The sequence below is a fragment of the Danio rerio genome, chromosome 5 (genome assembly GCF_049306965.1).
Source record: "Danio rerio strain Tuebingen ecotype United States chromosome 5, GRCz12tu, whole genome shotgun sequence".
Classification (NCBI taxonomy): Eukaryota; Metazoa; Chordata; class Actinopteri; order Cypriniformes; family Danionidae; genus Danio; species Danio rerio.
This window is the reverse complement of record NC_133180.1, coordinates 46,913,027-46,932,706: the sequence shown is the minus strand read 5'-3', so window position 1 is coordinate 46,932,706 and position 19,680 is coordinate 46,913,027. Positions and strand designations below refer to the sequence as shown.

Below are 19,680 nucleotides of genomic sequence, written 5' to 3'. Positions count from 1 at the left end.
GAGTGCTCCATGTTTTAAATTTCTGTCCAGAGAGGTCATGTTTTGATCCTCGATTGGTCTCACGCAGTCAAGTGATGCAATTTCGCAGGTCATAGTTCACCAAGCTTGAACATGACCCTGTGTTTCCGGTCTGACGCATTCGCGTGCGTATGAATGGAAGTCTATGGGAGGAAAAGCCCAGTGTGATCGCAGCTTGAGATCATACAAATTAATATGAATTAGCCACTAAATCAAAAAGTTATGAATTGCTATGAGATTGCGTTGAAATAACTGAACACAAATATAGGATCCTAAGAAAAAAACTAATTTTAGAAGCAAATTTAAGATGACACTAAAATGATTTTTGCATCTGAACTCTTTTATTTTTAAGACTGTATGCATACATAAAATAAAGGCTCTTCACTGGCATCAATTGATCCATAAAGAACCACAAACACATATCGATTCTATATTAAAATATTTGAGATTCTGTATATGGCTCATGTCAATGTAAATCAATCTGGCAACATGACCTGAATGAATCAATTAGTCAAATTAAGCCATTGTTGGGAATCAGAGCTCAGTTTGAAACTTCTGATTTTAAGAACGTCTTTCAAAAACAAGACTATGTGAAGTATTCTTTGTGTTGTGTTACAGAAAATGACTATTCTGACAAACATTTGACTGCATTTACAGCATAATACCTATGCCCTCTGCTTTCTTTTTGTTGTGTGACCTTATGCTTCTGTTTCTCATTTATGACTGAGTCAAAGAGGATGATTCACCCGTTTATAGCATGAATGATTGAAAGCCAAGAAGCACTTAACTTAATGAGGCACTCTGCAATATGAAGGTCCTGCATTTAATCACTGTGGCCTCAGCTGTGACTATCAGTGGCATTTTAACTTGTTAAATCTTTAAGAGTAACAAAAATAGAAATATACAAGTATTTTGGGACAATCACATATATTTTGTTGTCATTTATACACAGCACGTTATTATTTAATAGACTTTTTCTATGCATGATGAGTCGGCATGTACAGTTCCGGTAACTAATCATCTCAGACTGTACATGCTTTCAGATAATGTTAACATTTCTGTTTTTTTTAAACCGCAATAGCAAAATCAATTCAATTATCAATTATGTCTCACTGCATTCCTAAGAATATATGAAGGAGCTTAATCACAGGGAGACTCATCATGACAATAATACTAAATGAAGCTATTGGTTTTGTGGCCTTTCCATCTTACAAATTGAACAGTAACCATCTTAGCTAAAACCTAAAATAGATCAGCTTGCAAAGACATCTAGAGTCCTATAGGCCTCCTCTTATGGCTAATGAATACAAATGACAGAAGATCTCCATGCATTATGTGAATCCACTTTGTCAACCGAATGCTTTGCTTCACGTAAGAAACCACCCTGGCATTGAAAACAGGAATGAAGAAGTTTGACATAAATCCGACAAGCTGCCTGTCTTAGTTTCAGGCAATGATAAATACCTCAAAGGCATTTTACATTTTCTGCTGCTGCGGTGCTTCAGAGAAGAACAGCTTTATGACAGCTGTTGCTGCTATGAAGGATTCCCTGCATAATAATGCGGGAGCTCTGCATATGCTTTCTGTTCACATCTTTCAAATATACGAAATTTGTATAACTCTTATAACATGAATAATGTAAAAACTACATGCACTGTTTTGCATGTAAGTGTGTGCTATAAGGACACTATATTGATTGCTAATGGTGAGTTTATATGGTTATAAATATTTCTAGAGGCAATGAACAACTGTATTTGCATTTTAATTAAGAATAACAGTCAGAAGAGCAGCACTGGGGAAATGCAACTCATTTTGTTTTTATTAAAAGTGCTACAACCCCAAATCAGAAAAAGTTGGGACAGTATGGAAAACGCAAATGATTTTCAAATTTACATTGTACTGTATTTCATTGCATACACTATGATGAACATAAAATATTTTATGTTTTGTCTTGTAAACTTCATTTCATTTGTAAACACATCCTTTCCTCTCATTCAGACCTGCAACACATTCCAAAAAAAGTTGAGACGGGAGCATTTTAGGGCTAGTAATCAGATAAACTAGTAATCAGATAAACTTAATAATTATGTGATTTGAAACAGGTGATGTCAACAGGTTAATCGATTGTAATTATGATAAAGCAACTTTAAGGGCTCTATTTTGATGGTCCATGCGCAGAGCGCAAAACGCAGGGCGCAAACGCTTTCAGGGCGTGTCAGAACTTTTGCTAATTTAAGGACGGGAAAACCTGCTTTGCGCCGTGGCTTATGGTCTAAAAGGGTTGAGTTTATTTTCTTAATGAATTATAGGTGTGTTTTGAGAATAAACCAATTAGAGTCTCATCTCCCATTACCTTTAAGAGTCAGCTGCGTCGCGCCAAGAGTGCATTCGCTATTTACAGGACGCAAAGTAAGTCTAAGTGGAAAAAATGAGCATTTCACAAGCAAACAGTTAATAGTTAACAGTTTTTTTTAACAGAACACTGTTAAACAGAGCATCTACAGAGCAACTCTGCGCCGGAGTTTTGACCGGGTTAGTTTTGGTCTAATGAAAAATCTATTTTAGTTTCTCAAAATAGCGACGCGCCAGCGGTCCGCCTCAGAACGCCTTCCTTTTTAGACCAGAACACCTATGGGCGCACAAATGAGCGCTAATGCATTTGCTATTTAAACAGCGTGGCGCAACGCCTCAAAACGACTCTTGAGCCAAGCTGAAACTACCAAAAGACTATTGCGCCGCGCCTTGCACCACACTGCGCCGGGTGTATGATAGGGCCCTAAATGTGTTAAAAGAACCAAAATTGGAATATATATATAAACATTTTTTTTTTTTTTTGAAGAAGAAGAAGATAAAAAATTATAATAAAAATAAAGTAATTAGGAACACATTAAATAAAGTTTGTTGTATTGTCTGCAATGAAATACAAGTCAAAGTAAACTTACAAATCACTATTTGTAACTGTGACTACTATAGTGTCCCAACTTTTTCTTATTTGGAGTTGTATATAAAAAATGTATGTATATTCAGCATTTATTCATTTAGAAGATGTTTGTCTCTGAAGTGGCCAAATGAGGAAAATAAAATTAATAAACCAACAAAAGAGCAACAACATTCAAGAACTGACATGACTAATACCTGCTTAATCAAGTATTCGCCTATAACCAAGTTTAATATTTATTCACAGTAATGCCTAAAGTTATTATAATAGTGTCTTTTGCATGTTAGTTATAGAAATTCAATCTCTTCTTATTTTATTCAACATAGATTTTAATACACATCAACTTTTATGCTAGTACAGGAACTTTTTTCTTTCATTTTATATTTAGAAATATTTACACTTCGATTACCAACATCTACAAAAAAAAAAAAAAAAAAAACTTGAAAGAAAATCATCCAGGTTTGAAACGACATGAATAATATAGTAAATTTTAATGCATTCATTTTCTTTTCGGCGTAGTCACTTTATTAATCAGGGGTTGCCACAGTGGAATGAATGGCCAACTTATCCAGCATATGTTTTACACAGCGGATGCCCTTCAAGCTGCAACACATTACTGGGAAAATTTTGGGTGCACTGCACCTTTATGTAATTGTATAAGGTTAACACAGAAACATAAACTTTGTGCTTAGCCAAAATGTAATAAAATAAAATTAATTGATTAATGAAACCAAAAACGCTGCCAAAATTATTTCAGAATGAGTAGCAGCAAAAAGCCTGCTTTAGACAGATTCAAGAATATTAAGTCCTCCTGAAATATTCAATCATCTCCTGGAGGTCACATCTCTGAATTATCAAAAAACATTCTAAAATACGCTCCATCTTTATAAATAAACTACAGATTTGAGTTTCAAGCAACTATTCTCCCATGAAAAACTGTCAAAACTTAATTTCATGACAAAATCTACTGTGAAAATTTCCTCACAGCAATTATCTGTGAAATTACATACATTACCTTACTGTGAAAGCAATGCAATTATTAGTCAATAATTTACTGTGAATTTAAGGTCAATATTTTTACAGTGTAACACTTTACAATAAAGTTCCACTAAAAGTAATGTATTTATTAACATGAAGACTACTGAACAATACAATACATTCATTATTTATACATTTTTTTATGACATTAGTTAACAAAAATAAAATAATCGTAAAGAAAAAAAGTTGTACATAAATAAATGTTGAGCTTTGATTAATAAAGTATTGTTCATTCTTAGTGCATGTTAGTAAAGACATTAACTAACATTAACTAATAAAACCTTATTGTAAAGTTTGAACCATATATTTCAATAAAAAATTAATACATAATACACTTACATAATATACCAGGGGTCTACTTTGATTGTTTATTTTCAAAATAAAAACTGTGACTTTTACTCCACAAATCGAACAATATTATATCAACAAAACCTTTGATTACAAATAGACAAAGGTGTGGATATTCAACAAAATGCAATGCCATAAATAGCTAAATTAGGGTACTGTTTTTACTGACTAAACCTCAGAAATTTTAATATTAAATGGATTGTCAAAATGAAAAAATAATGTATCATTCATTATTAATTCCATAGTTCATCAATCATCAATTATTATTCCATAGTACACCACAGTTTACTGTAGTAAAAGCTAAAACTACTGTATTTATTACAGTTTATTAATTCACTAATATTAGGCTGTAGCATTTATTAATTAATCGTTAGTATTTAAATATCCAAAAAGGGCACCTATGTTGAAATATCTACATTTCAAGCTGTTTGGAAAGACATATGTGTTGGTATAGTGGATAGACGGTCATATTGAAGTGATATAAACACACCCAGTTCTTTTTTTTCGTTTTATTTTTTTATTTAACAATATGAAAACAGTGGACCAATAGGAGTGGTTTTCAGAACGACCGCATCTTGATGTAGGAGTGCGGTTTCCCCGCCCACCGAATTGATTGACGGCTGCGTATTAACCTTATTAACATGTCTCTGTAGTAATGCGTATAATCATATCAACAAGACAGGATGTACGCAAAACAACCGAGAATAAAAGATCATTAATCATCATCAAATGTGATCAAGAGTGAGTTTTACAAGTTTAAAATGTTTTTTAAAACAGTGCATGTTTGTAATGAATTACAGCGATTTACTTCAGATTTACTTCATCAACGCAGCCGAGTGTCAGAACAATTATAAAAGAAGACACTTTAATCCCGGTTTGTGGACGTTAAATCAGGTTTATTTCGTACATTAACACTACGGATACCCATACAGTAGTGGATATTAATGTGTATGCTGTCACATTTGCGTGCAAAAATCTGTGCACTCTCTGTGTGATTGTGTGTCCGCGGTGTATGTGTGTATCTGTGTGTGAACTTTGTAACGACATTGTGTGTGACTCATCATTGCAACTCCACAACAAATGCATCTAATACTCATTGGTAAAGTTACTGTAGTATTTCTCACAAACGTTACGTGACGTCTGCTTCCTTCATACCTGTCTACGTGGAAGCGGTGGGCGCGAAGTACTAGCCTTAATGGCAAGTTTCACAAAAACTGCTACCTGATGCTCAGCGCTACAAAACAGAAACTTTTGAAAGGTATAATAAATAATCTGATGGGTGTTTTGAGCTGAAACTTTACAGACACATTCTGGAGACACAAAAGACTTATATTAAATCTGGAAAAAGGGGTAACCTCAGTGACCTTAAATTAAAGTGTTGTAATTGCTACAAAAATATACAGCACAACACAATTTAATAAATGATTAAAAATGCTATTTACTATAAATTACTATAGTATTTCTTTATGTGGGTGGATGTGAAGTATAAGGATTCGATACGTTTAAGTGTCTGTAACAAGGAAAATGTGTCAAAAAATAAAGAGGAAACTGCCACGGCTCGTATTAATATCACCTATAAGTTTGATTCATTTCATGCTCATTCATGCAAGGAATATAATCTGTCCATCAAGAGCACACTCGGCGGAGAAAGATAATAGGTTTCTTTTTTACAACACAATTACATGATCCTGAGAACCAATAGAAACTTTTTTTTTACTTCCCGATTAACCTTCTAACTCAACTCCTTTTATTATTTCTGCCCTCTGTCTACAGTTCCTGGATCCTGAAGCCTGCAAATACCTCAACAGAAACACCACAGGGAGAAAGTTCATTTAATGGCTTGAGACTATTGTCCTGGAACAAATTGAACCAGGTTGTGGGTAAAGAATGTGGGCTGACTTTCAAGTGAGGGCAAACGCAAACATGCTTGTGCTTTTTTTTAGGCTGAGATCTGGTGTTTGAAATTGCGTTGAGCTTAACGTTTTTATCAAAATACTGCAACAACAGCAATTATTTTTTTAATTCTATCGTGTTTCCTCTATACTTGACAGTCTATATTGTAATTCTGAGTCCTGGAAAATCAATTTTGTAAATTATATTTCAGTTTATTTAGTTCTCTTAAAGTGAAGTGCTATTTCGGATTTTATGTCAGGATTTTGCCTTCCCTAATTGAAAAGCTTTCCAAATCCAACATTTGAAAATGCAAATGTTTAGTATCATTTTAAAGAAAATCCTTTGAATTTTCATAAAACACTGTTGACACTGATAAAAATAATTGCATATGTTGTCTGTGTTATAATAAACCCCTCCAAAAAAAGAAGTGCTTTAGCCAAGACACTACAGATGAATACAGTAAAAAGGATTGATTTTAATTATTACATTAAGAATTACTATAATTTTTGTAATGTAAATTTTCTAAAATTATGCATTCTTTCATTATATATATATATGAAATAGAATATATTTCTGACAAAAAATCAGTCAGGTTCAAAATTCTCCTTCTTATTAATGTTATCATTATTATTATTATTAATTAAAGCGGTGAAAATAAGTATTGAAGACATCATCATTTTCCTCAGAAAACATATTTCTAAAGGTGCTGTTGACTTGCAGTTTTCCCCAGATGTTGGTAACAACCAAAGAAATCCATATATGCAAAGAAAACAAAGTTATAAAAGTTAAATATATATATATATATATATATATATATATATATATATATATATATATATATATATATATATATATATATATATATATATATATAGGTTATGTGTAATAAAATAAGAAAACGCAAAAAAAAAATTAAACACATAAAGAAAGGTAAGTGTAGAAAGGCAGTGAAAACCCAGACAGCAGCTGAAATCTCTCAGTAGTTCTTCAGCAACCCTCTGCTCTTCCTCATTGTAAATAAATACTGTATCTGCTGCTTCAGTCCAACATCTACAGTATTAGGATGATAAAGATGAATCCAAAGTAGACATTTCAGCAAGACATTGACAATGATCCAAAACAGAGCCAAGGAAGCTCTCAAATGATTTCAGAGAAAGAAAACCAAGCTGTAGAATGGCCCAGCCAATTACCTGACTTGAACCCAATAGAAAATACAAAATAAAGATCAGTTTAGGTAGATGAGACCCACAGAACCATCAAAATTTGTACACTCTGTTGAAGTCTGTGAAAAATCACTCCTTCATTCTCCATATGAGAGGCGTCTTAAAGCTGCCATCACCACAAAAGCCTTTTAAGTATTAAACACATTTCAGTAGTTCAGTACTTTCTCCTTGTGTTATTTCATTGTTATTACACATAACAGTTTTTTCAGATTTGTTTTGGTTTTGTTTGATTTCTGTTTGTGTTGTATGAGTTTTTACAAAAAACTGGTTCAGTTCCAGATCAACAGCTCCTTTAGAAATATTATTCCCAAGAAAAAAAAACATGATGTGTTCAGTACTTGTGTTTCCAGCTGTAAGTACTTTGAAAAAGGCATTTTCTGTAGAATTCTTTGTTTTGATCAGGCCAATGATGCCTTCAGAATATATTATTAAAACTGTCTAGTTTGGTTTCAAGTAAATGTTGCTGAAGAGGAGATTTATGATTTATTCATGTTGAGAAAACACCATTAACATGTATTGTAAATGGATTCACCATTAACAAGTAGTGTAAACGGGGATCTAAGGAAGTGGATATACAGCTTCGGATTGTTTTAAGGATATGTTCAGTATTCAGTAAGGCCTTAAATAAAACAAATTGGAACAAATTACCAAAATCGATCAGGAAATAAAGGACTTAAGAAGGTTCAAAAAGCAATCAAAAGTTGGTTGTTTGATGAGTATAGTTAGTTGGCATGGTGGATGATGATGGTTTATATGTTATTGTATTAAGAATAATTTTGTTCCTTATTTAAAATGTGGAAGAACTGTTTGTTTTATGCATTAACTGTATTTTGCAGCTACATTTTGTTTTTGTTTTATTTTTGTGAGGACCACAATGGAAACAATCCCATGGTTTTATTGTGTTTTTATCCTCAGCTGTTTTGTTTCAAAATGTGTGGAATACTTGTATTTTTGTACACTTTTGCTAAAATCTGCCAAATAAATTCAATTAAATCAATTCAATTCTACAACTTGATAAAGTACAACACTTAGTTAAACACTTGAAAGTGTACTGTTGATTTTTCCTTTAAACTGTAGAGTTTGAAAAGAAAAATAATAATAATAATAATTCAAATTTCAAAACTGCCTGTAGTGTCAAATGCACGGACTGAGAGATTGTTTCAGGACAAATGCAGTATTCTTTAACTTTTTCTAATGTACTGTATACTTTATGCCTAAATGTACCTTGTGGGTGACGCAGTGGTGCAGTAGGTAGTGTTGTTGCCTCACAGCAAGGAGGTCGCTGGTTCGAGCCTCGGCTGGGTCAGTTGATGTTTCTGTGTGGAGTTTGCATGTTCTCCATGCGTTCGCATGGGTTTCCTCCAGGTGCTCCGGTTTCCCCCACAGTCCAAAGACATGTGGTATAGATGAATTGAATAAGCTAAATTGGCCATAGTGTATGAGTGTGTGTGGATGTTTCCCAGAGATGGGTTGCGGCTGGAAGGGCATCCACTGTGAAAAGAAGTGCTGGATAAGTTGGGGGTTCATTCCACTGTGATGACCCCGGAATAATAAAGGGACTAAGCTGAAAAGAAAATGAATGAATGTACCTTCTGAAATCAAAAAAAGCCTTGAAGATATTGTACTTTTCCTCAAAGTAAGTATGCACTCAGAAGACTATTTGATGGCTGAATTATGAAGCACTCAAATACAAAAAAACATACCTGGAGGGTTTATGTATAGGATGAAACGGAGCAATGCTTTTATTCATGAAGCTCAGTGTGTGTGAAGTCTGATTCATTCATTCAATTCACTGCTGCTCTTTCATTCAGGCACAGCTATATGTTTGTATAGATATATGTTTGTATTGATAGATATGTATATCTATCTATCTATCTATCTATCTATCTATCTATCTATCTATCTATCTATCTATCTATCTATCATCTATCTATCTATCTATCTATCTATCTATCTATCTATCTATCTATCTATCTCTAATTCAATTATAGTTTCTTTTTTCAGTCACTTTGGTGCATTTCTCAAAACACTATTTACATTTGCACAACAGTAATGCATTTCTCAAAACAATAAGTATACAAACTGCAAAACTATAGCTGGTAACCTGCAAAAGTGTGTCACTTGCTCCAAATGGATAGCTCATTCCTTAAAAGCAAGTATTCATGTCAATAAAAGTGTCAATGTCATCAAGATGAAAAGTCCTGACACCATTGTTGATGAACAAGATAGTCAAATGGCTTTGTCATGTTTTTATTATGACAGTTTATTCTGTTAATTTTTTCCAATGCAAAAAAAAAAAAAAAAAAAAAAATTCAGATTTTGGTGACATCTCCTGAAAATGCTCAAGACAGCACTGTATACTATTTGCACAGCTATTTGAAAACTACAGTAAAGTTAGACAGCTCTGCATTTAGTGAGGTATCTACAAGACACTGAATATGTATGTTTCACTTTTTTTTTTTTTACTGCATTTGCTCTTTGCTATTTAAATGTATTCACAGAATTGTGCAAAAGAATCAATACACCCTTATTTTAGACTAATGAAATTAGGACAATTATTAGGCTATATGGAATTACTATTCAGCATTCACAAGTTTAGTTAATTTTGACTATATGACATAAGCAAATGATAATGTTATATAAAACAGCAGAGAGTTGTCTGAAAGTTTATGCATGTCCAACAGCATTTGCAAACAAACCCTGTTTGGCATTTGCATTTGTTGGAAGGAATGAGAAACTGTTACTATGATGTGCACAAATGACTGATTGCTTTGAGAAATGCATTAACTGTTGTGCAAATGTAAATAGCTTAGTTTTGTGAGAAATGCACCAAAGCGACTAAGAAAAACTAATCAAGTGAACACATTTGTGACTGATAACACATTTGTAATAATGGAGACTTAAAAATAAAAATTAGGTTTTCTATTTATCTATTTATTTGATATGTCTAAAACCTTTGCAGGTTTTGCAAAGGTTGTAAATGAAACATACATTTGCAAAAAATGTAAATGAAACATAGTAATGCACATAAAATGTCTCAAATAAAATAATAACCAAATAAATAAAAAAATAAAACTAAACATTATCCCAAATAAACAAGTCCAGAAACTTTTCTAGTTAATGTAATTGTATTGTTGCAAATTTTTATTCTTTATGTATATTTTTAGACTACATTTTACATATATCTTTAGATTATATTTTATGTTTAATTGTATTTATTGTAAAATTCTACTTTTTGTATTAATATTAGCAGACTTTGGCATCAAAAATGCTTTCAGTTTCACTAAGAAAAAAATGTAAATGTTCATTGGAACACATTTTTAAAATACTAATTCAGATTTTCATCAATCTTTATCTGACTGCATTTAGCGAAAATTATATATTATATTTTTTTGCCGTTGTGACCATTGGGAACACATGTCAACAAACAGTGAACAGTCGCTTCGCTTCCGCGTCTCTGTTACCACGGAAACGTTCTACCCAATCACAATGAACAAAATAGACGTGGAATATTCTCAACCAATCAAATCGACTTTTACTACAGCGGCTAGCATTTTGAAACTGCTTTTAACAGTAGTGTGTGTTCTTGCAGACTGGAACTATTCGCTGAGTTAATAGAATAACAAATACATTTGAACTGTCTCTGGAAAGGTAATGAACTTACACTTTTATCTCTGTTACCACGCAGTGGGTTTAGGCTAACTCACACTGCCTGCTAAGACGCTTCAGCAGGAACTTGGGTTGCACTTTTGCCTCTGGAGCTCGCTGCTTATATCGGCTTTATGCGTGACCACTGGGTCGTTCTTTGACTGTATAATATACCATATGGTCCATATAAGTAATGAACATTAGCAAAACAAAACATCAGTGAACCTTTGCCTTCCATAACGTTAAGTTCGATGAGAAATCACTGCTGCTCAAATAAACTGAAGTTAACTTCGTTAGAGTTCGTTAGATTTTATAGTTCTGTAAATATATAATTATTAGTAACATTAGTAACGTTACTCTGCATGAGGAAATGTTATCTAATTAGTCTGGTCAGTGTTTTAATTATGATTACATGGTTGAGTTAGATAGGGAACTGTTTTGAAGTAATGTTAGGTTAGACTGGAAGTAACGTTAGCTATGAATTCCTCATCTTAAGGCAAGACATTGGGTAAAAAAGATAATGGCTAACTAACTTAACTTAGTTATTCCCATACCTCCCCCGATGACTGGAACCTTTATTAATCAGGGATCACCACTGCGGAATGAACCGCCAACTTATCCAGCATATGTTTTAAACATTATATGCTTATGCCCGTCCAGCCGCAACCCAACACTGGGAAACACCCATACACTCTTGCATGCACACACATAAACTACATGTTTATGAACATGCAAACTCCACACAGAAATGCCAACTGATCCAACAGGGGCTCAAACCAGTAACCTTCTTGCTGTGAGGCGATCGTGTTCCCCACTGTGCCACAGTGCACCCCAAAGCTGTTTCGTGTGTTTTCCTAAATGTTGTGTTTAAGTTATGAAGCAAAGTTGGTTTTATGTTGCCAGCCACATTTGTTTGAACAGTGACACAGTCTCTATATTGTTTACCAAGCTACTTTAATTATTCAGTCTTTTTCGCTTTTGCCTTATAGCAATTTGATGTAAAGAATTATAATGTTGTGTATATTTATTTGACTTTCATTTTATATCAAGCCCTTGGACAGGTGTTGAGAGTTCGCAAGTTTACAAAAACATTTACAAATGCATTTGGTTTGTCCAGTGTAATTGTTATGCCCATGTCAAATAAACATTACATACGATAATATTAGTTATAAATAGAGTTTTGTGAAAAGTTTTATTGAGATGTGTTGGATCAATTGAATAGCTATACATACACAAAGGAAAATTGAGACCTGTTTAAAATGATTTAGGACCTACAAGACTAAATTTCAGTAAATTTAAGACTTTTTTTAAGGCCTAAAATTTAGTTTTTGAAATTTCAGACATTTTAAGACCATGCAGACACCCTGATATAGATTCTGTGTAAACACAGTAATTAAATACATCTCCTAGCTCCGAGTCAACTGTAGTTCAGACTCAACATTGCATATCTTGCAATGTGACTATTGCAAATGCGTACATTAAGATGCTGAAACGATGTTTTGTGCAGCCCCAGTGATCATGTAAAACCAACTTTACCTCAATTGTTTAAATATGTTAACCAGCCATTGTATGATTAGCCATGTGCTTTCAGTTCTAGCACAAAATAAATAAATAAAAATCTGGACAATGAATGAATGAATTCATGCTCCGAATGATTCTTTATTTGTTTATTTTTTAATCTACTTGTCTTAAAAGCTTTAACAAAGGGGATTCTGGATATATATATTTTAATCACTTCATAGTTCAGAAAACATTAATACTACAAAACCTTGAGCAAACTTTTTTTGTAAAACAAATAGTATATAATCAAGCAAATTATGTATAAACGTGTCCTACCATATAAACCTCCTGTCCTGAATATAGAATAAAACTGTAAAGTCTGGTGTATATTTTTCAGCGTGAAGTGCAAAATTTTTAGCCATCTTAGGAAATTTGTCTTTTTTTTTTTCAAGGAATAAATCCTGTTTACATTTTTTTTTACATTTTTTAAAAAGCACATTAGCTTAAAAATTATTATATTTCTAAAAACAATTTTTTTTTGTCTTTGCCATGATGAAATATTTAATATTTCACCTGGTACTTAATACGTAGCCAATTTTCTAAAGGTGCTATTAAAATTTACTTTAGCAGTTTTTATTTATTTTTTTATTTTTGACCAATTTGCGGAGGTGGTTGGGGGGTTGTGCAGTTTAATTCACAGAATTTCTACAAAGTTGTATACTGTAAACTCGCTGACTTTTCATTCACATCCATAACGCATGTTTATTTTTCTTATTCAAACTAAAACAAATGTTTACAGATTGATATTTTTGATCCCATAACTCTGTGGTTAGTTGTTTTGGAAAATATAACCAGATATTTCATATTGTTAACTTATGTTTTGAGTTTTTATTGCAAATGTCACATCCAATTGCTCATTTATTATTATTTAATATCAGCCAAACTAAAAGAAATAAGACATTCTGCAGATGGTAAATAAGAAATGCTGTGAAAAATGTCTTTGCTCTTTTAAACATCATTGAGGAAATTCGTAAAAAAAAAATATATATATATACAAATTTCACTGATGGGCTAATAATTTTGTCTTCAACTGTACAGTATGTAAGTGCTAATGAGGTGGATATTTTTAGTGAGGTGCAGAAGAGAAAAATCTTTTTAAGAAAACAGCCTGAAATGTATTATTGTTGGAATCTATAGACACACACTGATGAAGTGCAAAAAAATAAACGCTTAAATGTGTTTTTTGGGTATTTTCTTTTAATAAGAGTAAAAAGTGTGCCTGAAAGTTTTTGCCTGCAGTGTCTCACTTAAATGAGTCATTTAAATGTTATAACATGATAGTTTTCCTTGATTCTGTATTTTAGATGTCATCAGATGAAGGGGAGAGAAATAGTCCAGATTTGCCTAGAGATTCAGACAGGGGCAGCTCAGTTTCTTCTGCACTTCAGGTAAGTTATCATGCCCACCATCACAAAAATCACTAAGATAATTGACTGTGATTTTCTGTCATTTTGGCCAGTTTAAAGGACATCCTGGTAATCTTCCTTCTTTCTCAATTTTTCAGGATGAGTATGAAGAACTTCTACGGTATGCTGTTGTGACTCCTAAAAATGACCCAAGTCTCCCATCACAGCTGTTGAATACAACTCAACTCACCAAGAATCCACAACATACTCCTAAAAGAGACACAGCAGCTCAGCTTCTAGCAGGTACATGTACAATGTGCAGCACATACACTCACCGGCCACTTTGTTAGGCACACTTTGGGCCTATTAGTACCAATTGAGCATCGTGTCAACACCACAGCCTACCTGAGTATTGTTTCTGACCATGTACATCCCTTTTATGACCACAGTGTACCCATCTTCTGATAGCTACTTACAGCAGGATAATGCACTGTGTCATGAAGTGTGAATCATCTCAGACTGGTTTCTTGAACATGACAATAAGTTCACTGTACTCAAATGGCCTCCACACTCACCAGATCTCAATCCAGTAGAATACATTTGGGATGTGGGGGAAAGGGACATTTGCATCATGGATGTGCAGCCTACAAATCTGCAACAACTGCTTGATGCTGTCAATATAGAGCAAAATCTCTAAGGAATATTTCCAGTGCCTTGTTAAATCTATGCCACGACGGATTGAAGGAGTTCTGAAGGCAAAAGTGGGTCCAACCCGGTACTAGTTGGGTGTACCTAATAAAGTGGCCAGTGAGTGCGTTTAGGAGACAATAGAGCTGTATTGTTCCAAATTGCAGGTAAACCCACATGGAACCAAAGCACACATTCAAAGGAGCCTTAAAATATAAAGTAATCAGACAGGCTAAAACTAGGGGTGTGGAAATAAACTTGATGCACAATTTGATTACAGTTTAGAGAGTAACAATTAAATAATAAAATGATTCCCCATGCATCACAAGGCATGTTTTCATCCCATTATAATATACATAATTATTACTAACTACTAAATTAATAACCACATTGTAGTTTTTGTATACTCTTGTTTAATAAAAATACGAACAAAGATGAAATAAAACAATATTCATAATAAAATGACATTTAAAAAAAGACATTTAATAACCAGTAAGCTTTTTCTCAGATTCCTCTTCAGACTAAGAACAAAGATTTAATATTATTTAATACAGAGTTTGACTATTAGGTGTATATTTTACCCTCCCTGAATGGGTTATATGCACACAGACTTTTAATTTCAGTCAGCCATCCTCAGGGCTTCTGGTTAATTGTCATCCCATACAAAATCACAGCTTTTAAGATCTGATTTCTTTTAAAAAAACAGCGGTCTTCACTGCCTTGCTGATATATGATACAAAGTGGGTATCAGACAAAACAAAGATCACTGCATTAAACTAGATTTTCCCTTACCATATCTTTAAAATGTGTAATTTAATTTTACCCCAGTATTTTCAATGGAATTTCTGCCCTAGCCAGCTGCTAATGATGCTTAAGTCTATTTAACTGGTTATATTTGAATTACATTTTAAAATCGTTGCTGTAAAAGGAACCTTAAGAAATTGAAAACAATCACATAAAGCTTTCACTGGAAGTTCATCATTGGCTGAAAAACACTAGCTGTGCAGATGGCCAATTGTGTAATTTTTGTTATTATTATTGTTTTTATTATTATTTTTTTATTGTTATTTTTATTATGTACTTTGTTTATTTAATTTTTTAAGTTTTGTTCCTATCTATATTGTATAAAACAGTGAAATGATTGGCAGTGAAAAGTGTATGCCCTTTTAAGATGAAATATTGTATTATTTATGCTGCTACACTAAATAAAAAAATACAAGTTAATAATACAAGTAATAATACAAGTAAATGATAATTCTTCTTACTAGAAAAAATTATGCTAATTTTGCTTATTTTAAAATAGACTGGTTAGTTAATGTTTATTGTACATTATATTACAGTCAATTCCTAAAAAAGAGATCAACTTATACCTGCGTTTCAACCCATTTTCACTTTCCTATTGATTTAAAAGAAAAAAAAACAGAAAAAAAAGTTTAATGTTTAAAAAGTAGTCGGGGCAATTTATTGCATGAGGGCATTGAATCATTTAGATTTTGACTGGTATTGTTCATATAACAGGGTAACGTTTTTAATGTATTTATTTACCATTAATAGTTAGGGGTGTAGCGGAACACGGTTGATCTGTTATTCGTACGGATAACAACCCACGGTTCGAAACACATGTGACCTGCGGATTAATACATTTTTTTTTTACTTGTAGATAATCCTAAATTTGTAACACTCACAGGGAGATAGCTTCTCGTGTCATTCAAATCACATATATGAAATCATTTAGGCTTTCCTGTAAAATGAATGATGATGGAGGAAGTTGTGGTGGGTTATTCAGGATGTGCTGGGTTTCATTAAAGGTGTTTTCTGTCACTACTTGTTTATCCTGCTTCAATGCATTAAGCTGTATGATTAATCATTAAAAGTTTGGGATCTCCACACCCACCACACAACACAAAATGATAAATGATGGTGATTTGCAAATGTTTAATAATCCTTCAATTCAAATCGCTGCATCCAAATCTATGTTTGAAAAACCCAAAAATAAAGAAAGAGATTCAGTCTTTAATCTTTTGAGTTAGTTAGGAAGTTACAAACAGTCAAATAGCACAGAAGTACTGGGATAACAGATTATAATTAAGATAAAACCACTAATGTTAATGGCAAAGAATAAAATCATCATCATTTGCATTTAACTTGACAAAATGAAATAAAACATTTTTTTAATTGTAGGCAGCAATTACATTATTTAATTACAATTATTTAACCAATTTGATTAACCATCAAAATATGCCACTGAATAATTCATCAAAATGACACAGCTAGCAAAATACAAAGTTGCATGAGTGAATAACCCAATCATTTATTGAAAATGAGACTAAAAATAAATATGGGTTATACAAATTATAATGTTTGATTTATACTTTCAGCATTCCAGCAACAGAAGTAGTAATTGTGAATTTTTCACATAATATTTTACAATTTATTTTTATTCAGCTGATTATTTCTTGATTATGTCTTTAATAAAATTTCAGGTTTGATTTTCTGTTTGTTAAAACCAAAAGTGGCTTGCAGTACTGTTTTTGTAATAAATGGAAAGCAAATTACATTTGTCTCCTCTCCTTATTGGCTGATCTGAAAAATGGTCCAATCTGTGACAAAAAAAAATTATTATGTGATCAGAATTGTAAGATTTGTGACAAATCGTTACACCACAAATAATTGCTTTTAATATTGTTTTTTATGTTTGTTATTCAAATATAAATACAAATGTTCTAGTATATTTGATTGATCCTGTAAATTGCTGGTGTTAAAAGTGTATTGAATAAAAATAATTTTTTAAATTAAAACAAATACAATATATAAAAAAATATATATATAACGATTATAATTTTACAAGTTGGAAATAATACAGACACCAAATACTCTAATGAAAACAAATCATTTAGTTAACTCTATTGTTAATTTTTGTAGTCTGATGATTAACATTAATGGCACAACTAGTAAGTGTTGTTTTCTTTCTCATTTCAGATAATGAAGGACAATTAAACATCAGGGCTACACCAACTCCTCTATTAGAGGAATCCAGACCACCAAGTCGCATGTCTGAGGGTAACAACACAAAGCCATTTCAGTTAAAAAGCTATTTAGATGGAGAGATTTCTCAGGTCTCAATGACCTCTCTCATTATAATATTGGTCCCACTACAGCAGAGATCATGTCAGCCAGGTCTGTGTTGTCTGAGGAGAGATCAGCGAGGGTACAGACTGGCTCAGACAGATCACAACAAAGCAGCCCTGATGCTCTGATCACCACCACCACTGAAATCTTCATCTCAGAGGACAATCTCAACAGGATGGAGAACATTCTGGACACCTGGAGCACAACTCTTAAGGTTTGTATTGCACTTGCGGTTTTCTGCGTGTAGAATTCTTCATCTATGCACCATATTGAAATAAAAAATTGTTTCTGTGTAGAGTAATGTGATGATGGAGCTGAGGAAGTGGAAACTGGCCTTTGTGGAGCAGCACAGACTGGAGCTGAAGAAGGAGAGAGAAAAGCATGCAGCTCAGATGACTGCTGTGAATGCTGAGATGGACAGTCTCAAAGACCTGCTCAACACTTACCAGATCTCTAACCAGAGGAAAGATGAGGTGTGTGCACAAATTTAGACTAAACGGACACTTGCAGCAAGGGCAGTAGCTGTAATTTTAACAATACAGTATTAATAGTCATTATAATTTAATGAGAATATGTGCATAAGTGCATGCCCCAACTTGCAACGGTAATGACACAGTGATAATATTGCTAAAATCTATTTCTGATTGTTTTTTCATCTGATGAACAAAATACTAACCAATCAGAATACATTTTGCTTTAAAGAGTTGAATTATTAGAACAGCAAATCTGTTGCATGTACTGTTAGGGCTGTGCGAAAAATTGGAGGCAACTTTTAATATGAAAATTGTCTGTAAAGAAGGTTCATAAATCAGTAGTAAATATTCATTTCATCAGCGTTTATTACATAGTTACAAGTTAAAGTCATAGTTAACAAATGAGCTATGCAATATCGTGATCTTTATCGCTGACAATTTAATTGCCTGCTAGTGAAAGGGAAGACAGCTTTCTGAGATCATGAAAGATGTTTGTGTAACTTCCAGAGATGTATAAAGTACTAGAAACCCAGACTTGGGTAAAAGTACAAGTACTCTATCAAAAAAGGGACTTGAGTAGAAGTTGAAGTGCTCTTTAAGCATCATACTTAAGTATTCAACATTTTTTGTACTTAAGTATTGCAAGTAGTTTATTTTAAAATTTACTAAAGTAGCGAAAGTAAAAGTACAAGTGTTGTGTAATGTAGTTATTAAAGAAAGCAGTCAGAAGACATCATATTGTTTTGTTTATTTTAAATATCTGTTTTTGGGGCACGTGATTAAGCAGAACGAAAAGAAACATGGCTTACGTTACAGTTTTTCTCTCCCGCTTGAACCACAGATCTGACAGATTATAACAGCTTTAACACACACACACCTTTCAAAGTTGTGTTTCAAAAACATTCTGTAATCCACTCAAAACGCTATTGAAACCCATTTTCAGATCGCAAATTACAGGTTGTAAATGCTGTAAACGGAAGTTCTAAATAATCTACCAGAAGACGTTGGTCGCTATGGCGCCCTCCATGCAGTAGCCAAGAAAAAGGTCTATAATTGTAACGAGTAGAAATGTAAATCTACACTAGTCCCACGGTTTGGTTCGGTTACAATTATCATGCCATCGATTCGGTTCAATTCGATATATTGGTGCATTGACGATTCTTTCCTTACATAATTAGATTTTTTCTTTACAACACAATATTTTTTTTATTAAAATCTATAAATATGTTTCTGTAGTATTTGTAATACAATATTGTCATTCAACAAAGCAGTAAGATATATGAGGTGTACCCTTAATTTGACCTGCTCAAAGAAAACATTCTTTCTGAATGTATTAAACAAAACTCCAACACATGCACAGAAGACAGCATGAACATTTA

The 19,680-nt window shown here is 32.9% G+C and overlaps 1 protein-coding gene across 2 annotated transcripts in view; it reads left to right on the top strand.

The window, feature by feature from the left end:
• Nucleotides 1-11,007: 11,007 nt before the first annotated feature.
• Nucleotides 11,008-19,680, top strand: part of poc5 (POC5 centriolar protein homolog (Chlamydomonas)) — a 21,395-nt gene continuing 12,722 nt past the window's right edge. The window contains exons 1-6 of one of the 2 annotated variants that reach the window (XM_005165248.6): nucleotides 11,008-11,109; nucleotides 13,971-14,054; nucleotides 14,171-14,315; nucleotides 17,679-17,759; nucleotides 17,861-18,042; nucleotides 18,125-18,301. In XM_005165248.6, the coding sequence (XP_005165305.2) occupies nucleotides 13,971-14,054; nucleotides 14,171-14,315; nucleotides 17,679-17,759; nucleotides 17,861-18,042; nucleotides 18,125-18,301 (669 nt within the window). In that variant the 5' untranslated portion in view covers nucleotides 11,008-11,109. Of the gene's footprint in view, nucleotides 11,110-13,970; nucleotides 14,055-14,170; nucleotides 14,316-17,678; nucleotides 17,760-17,857; nucleotides 18,043-18,124; nucleotides 18,302-19,680 lie in introns of both variants that reach the window. The other variant, XM_685988.10, reaches the window with a different exon arrangement.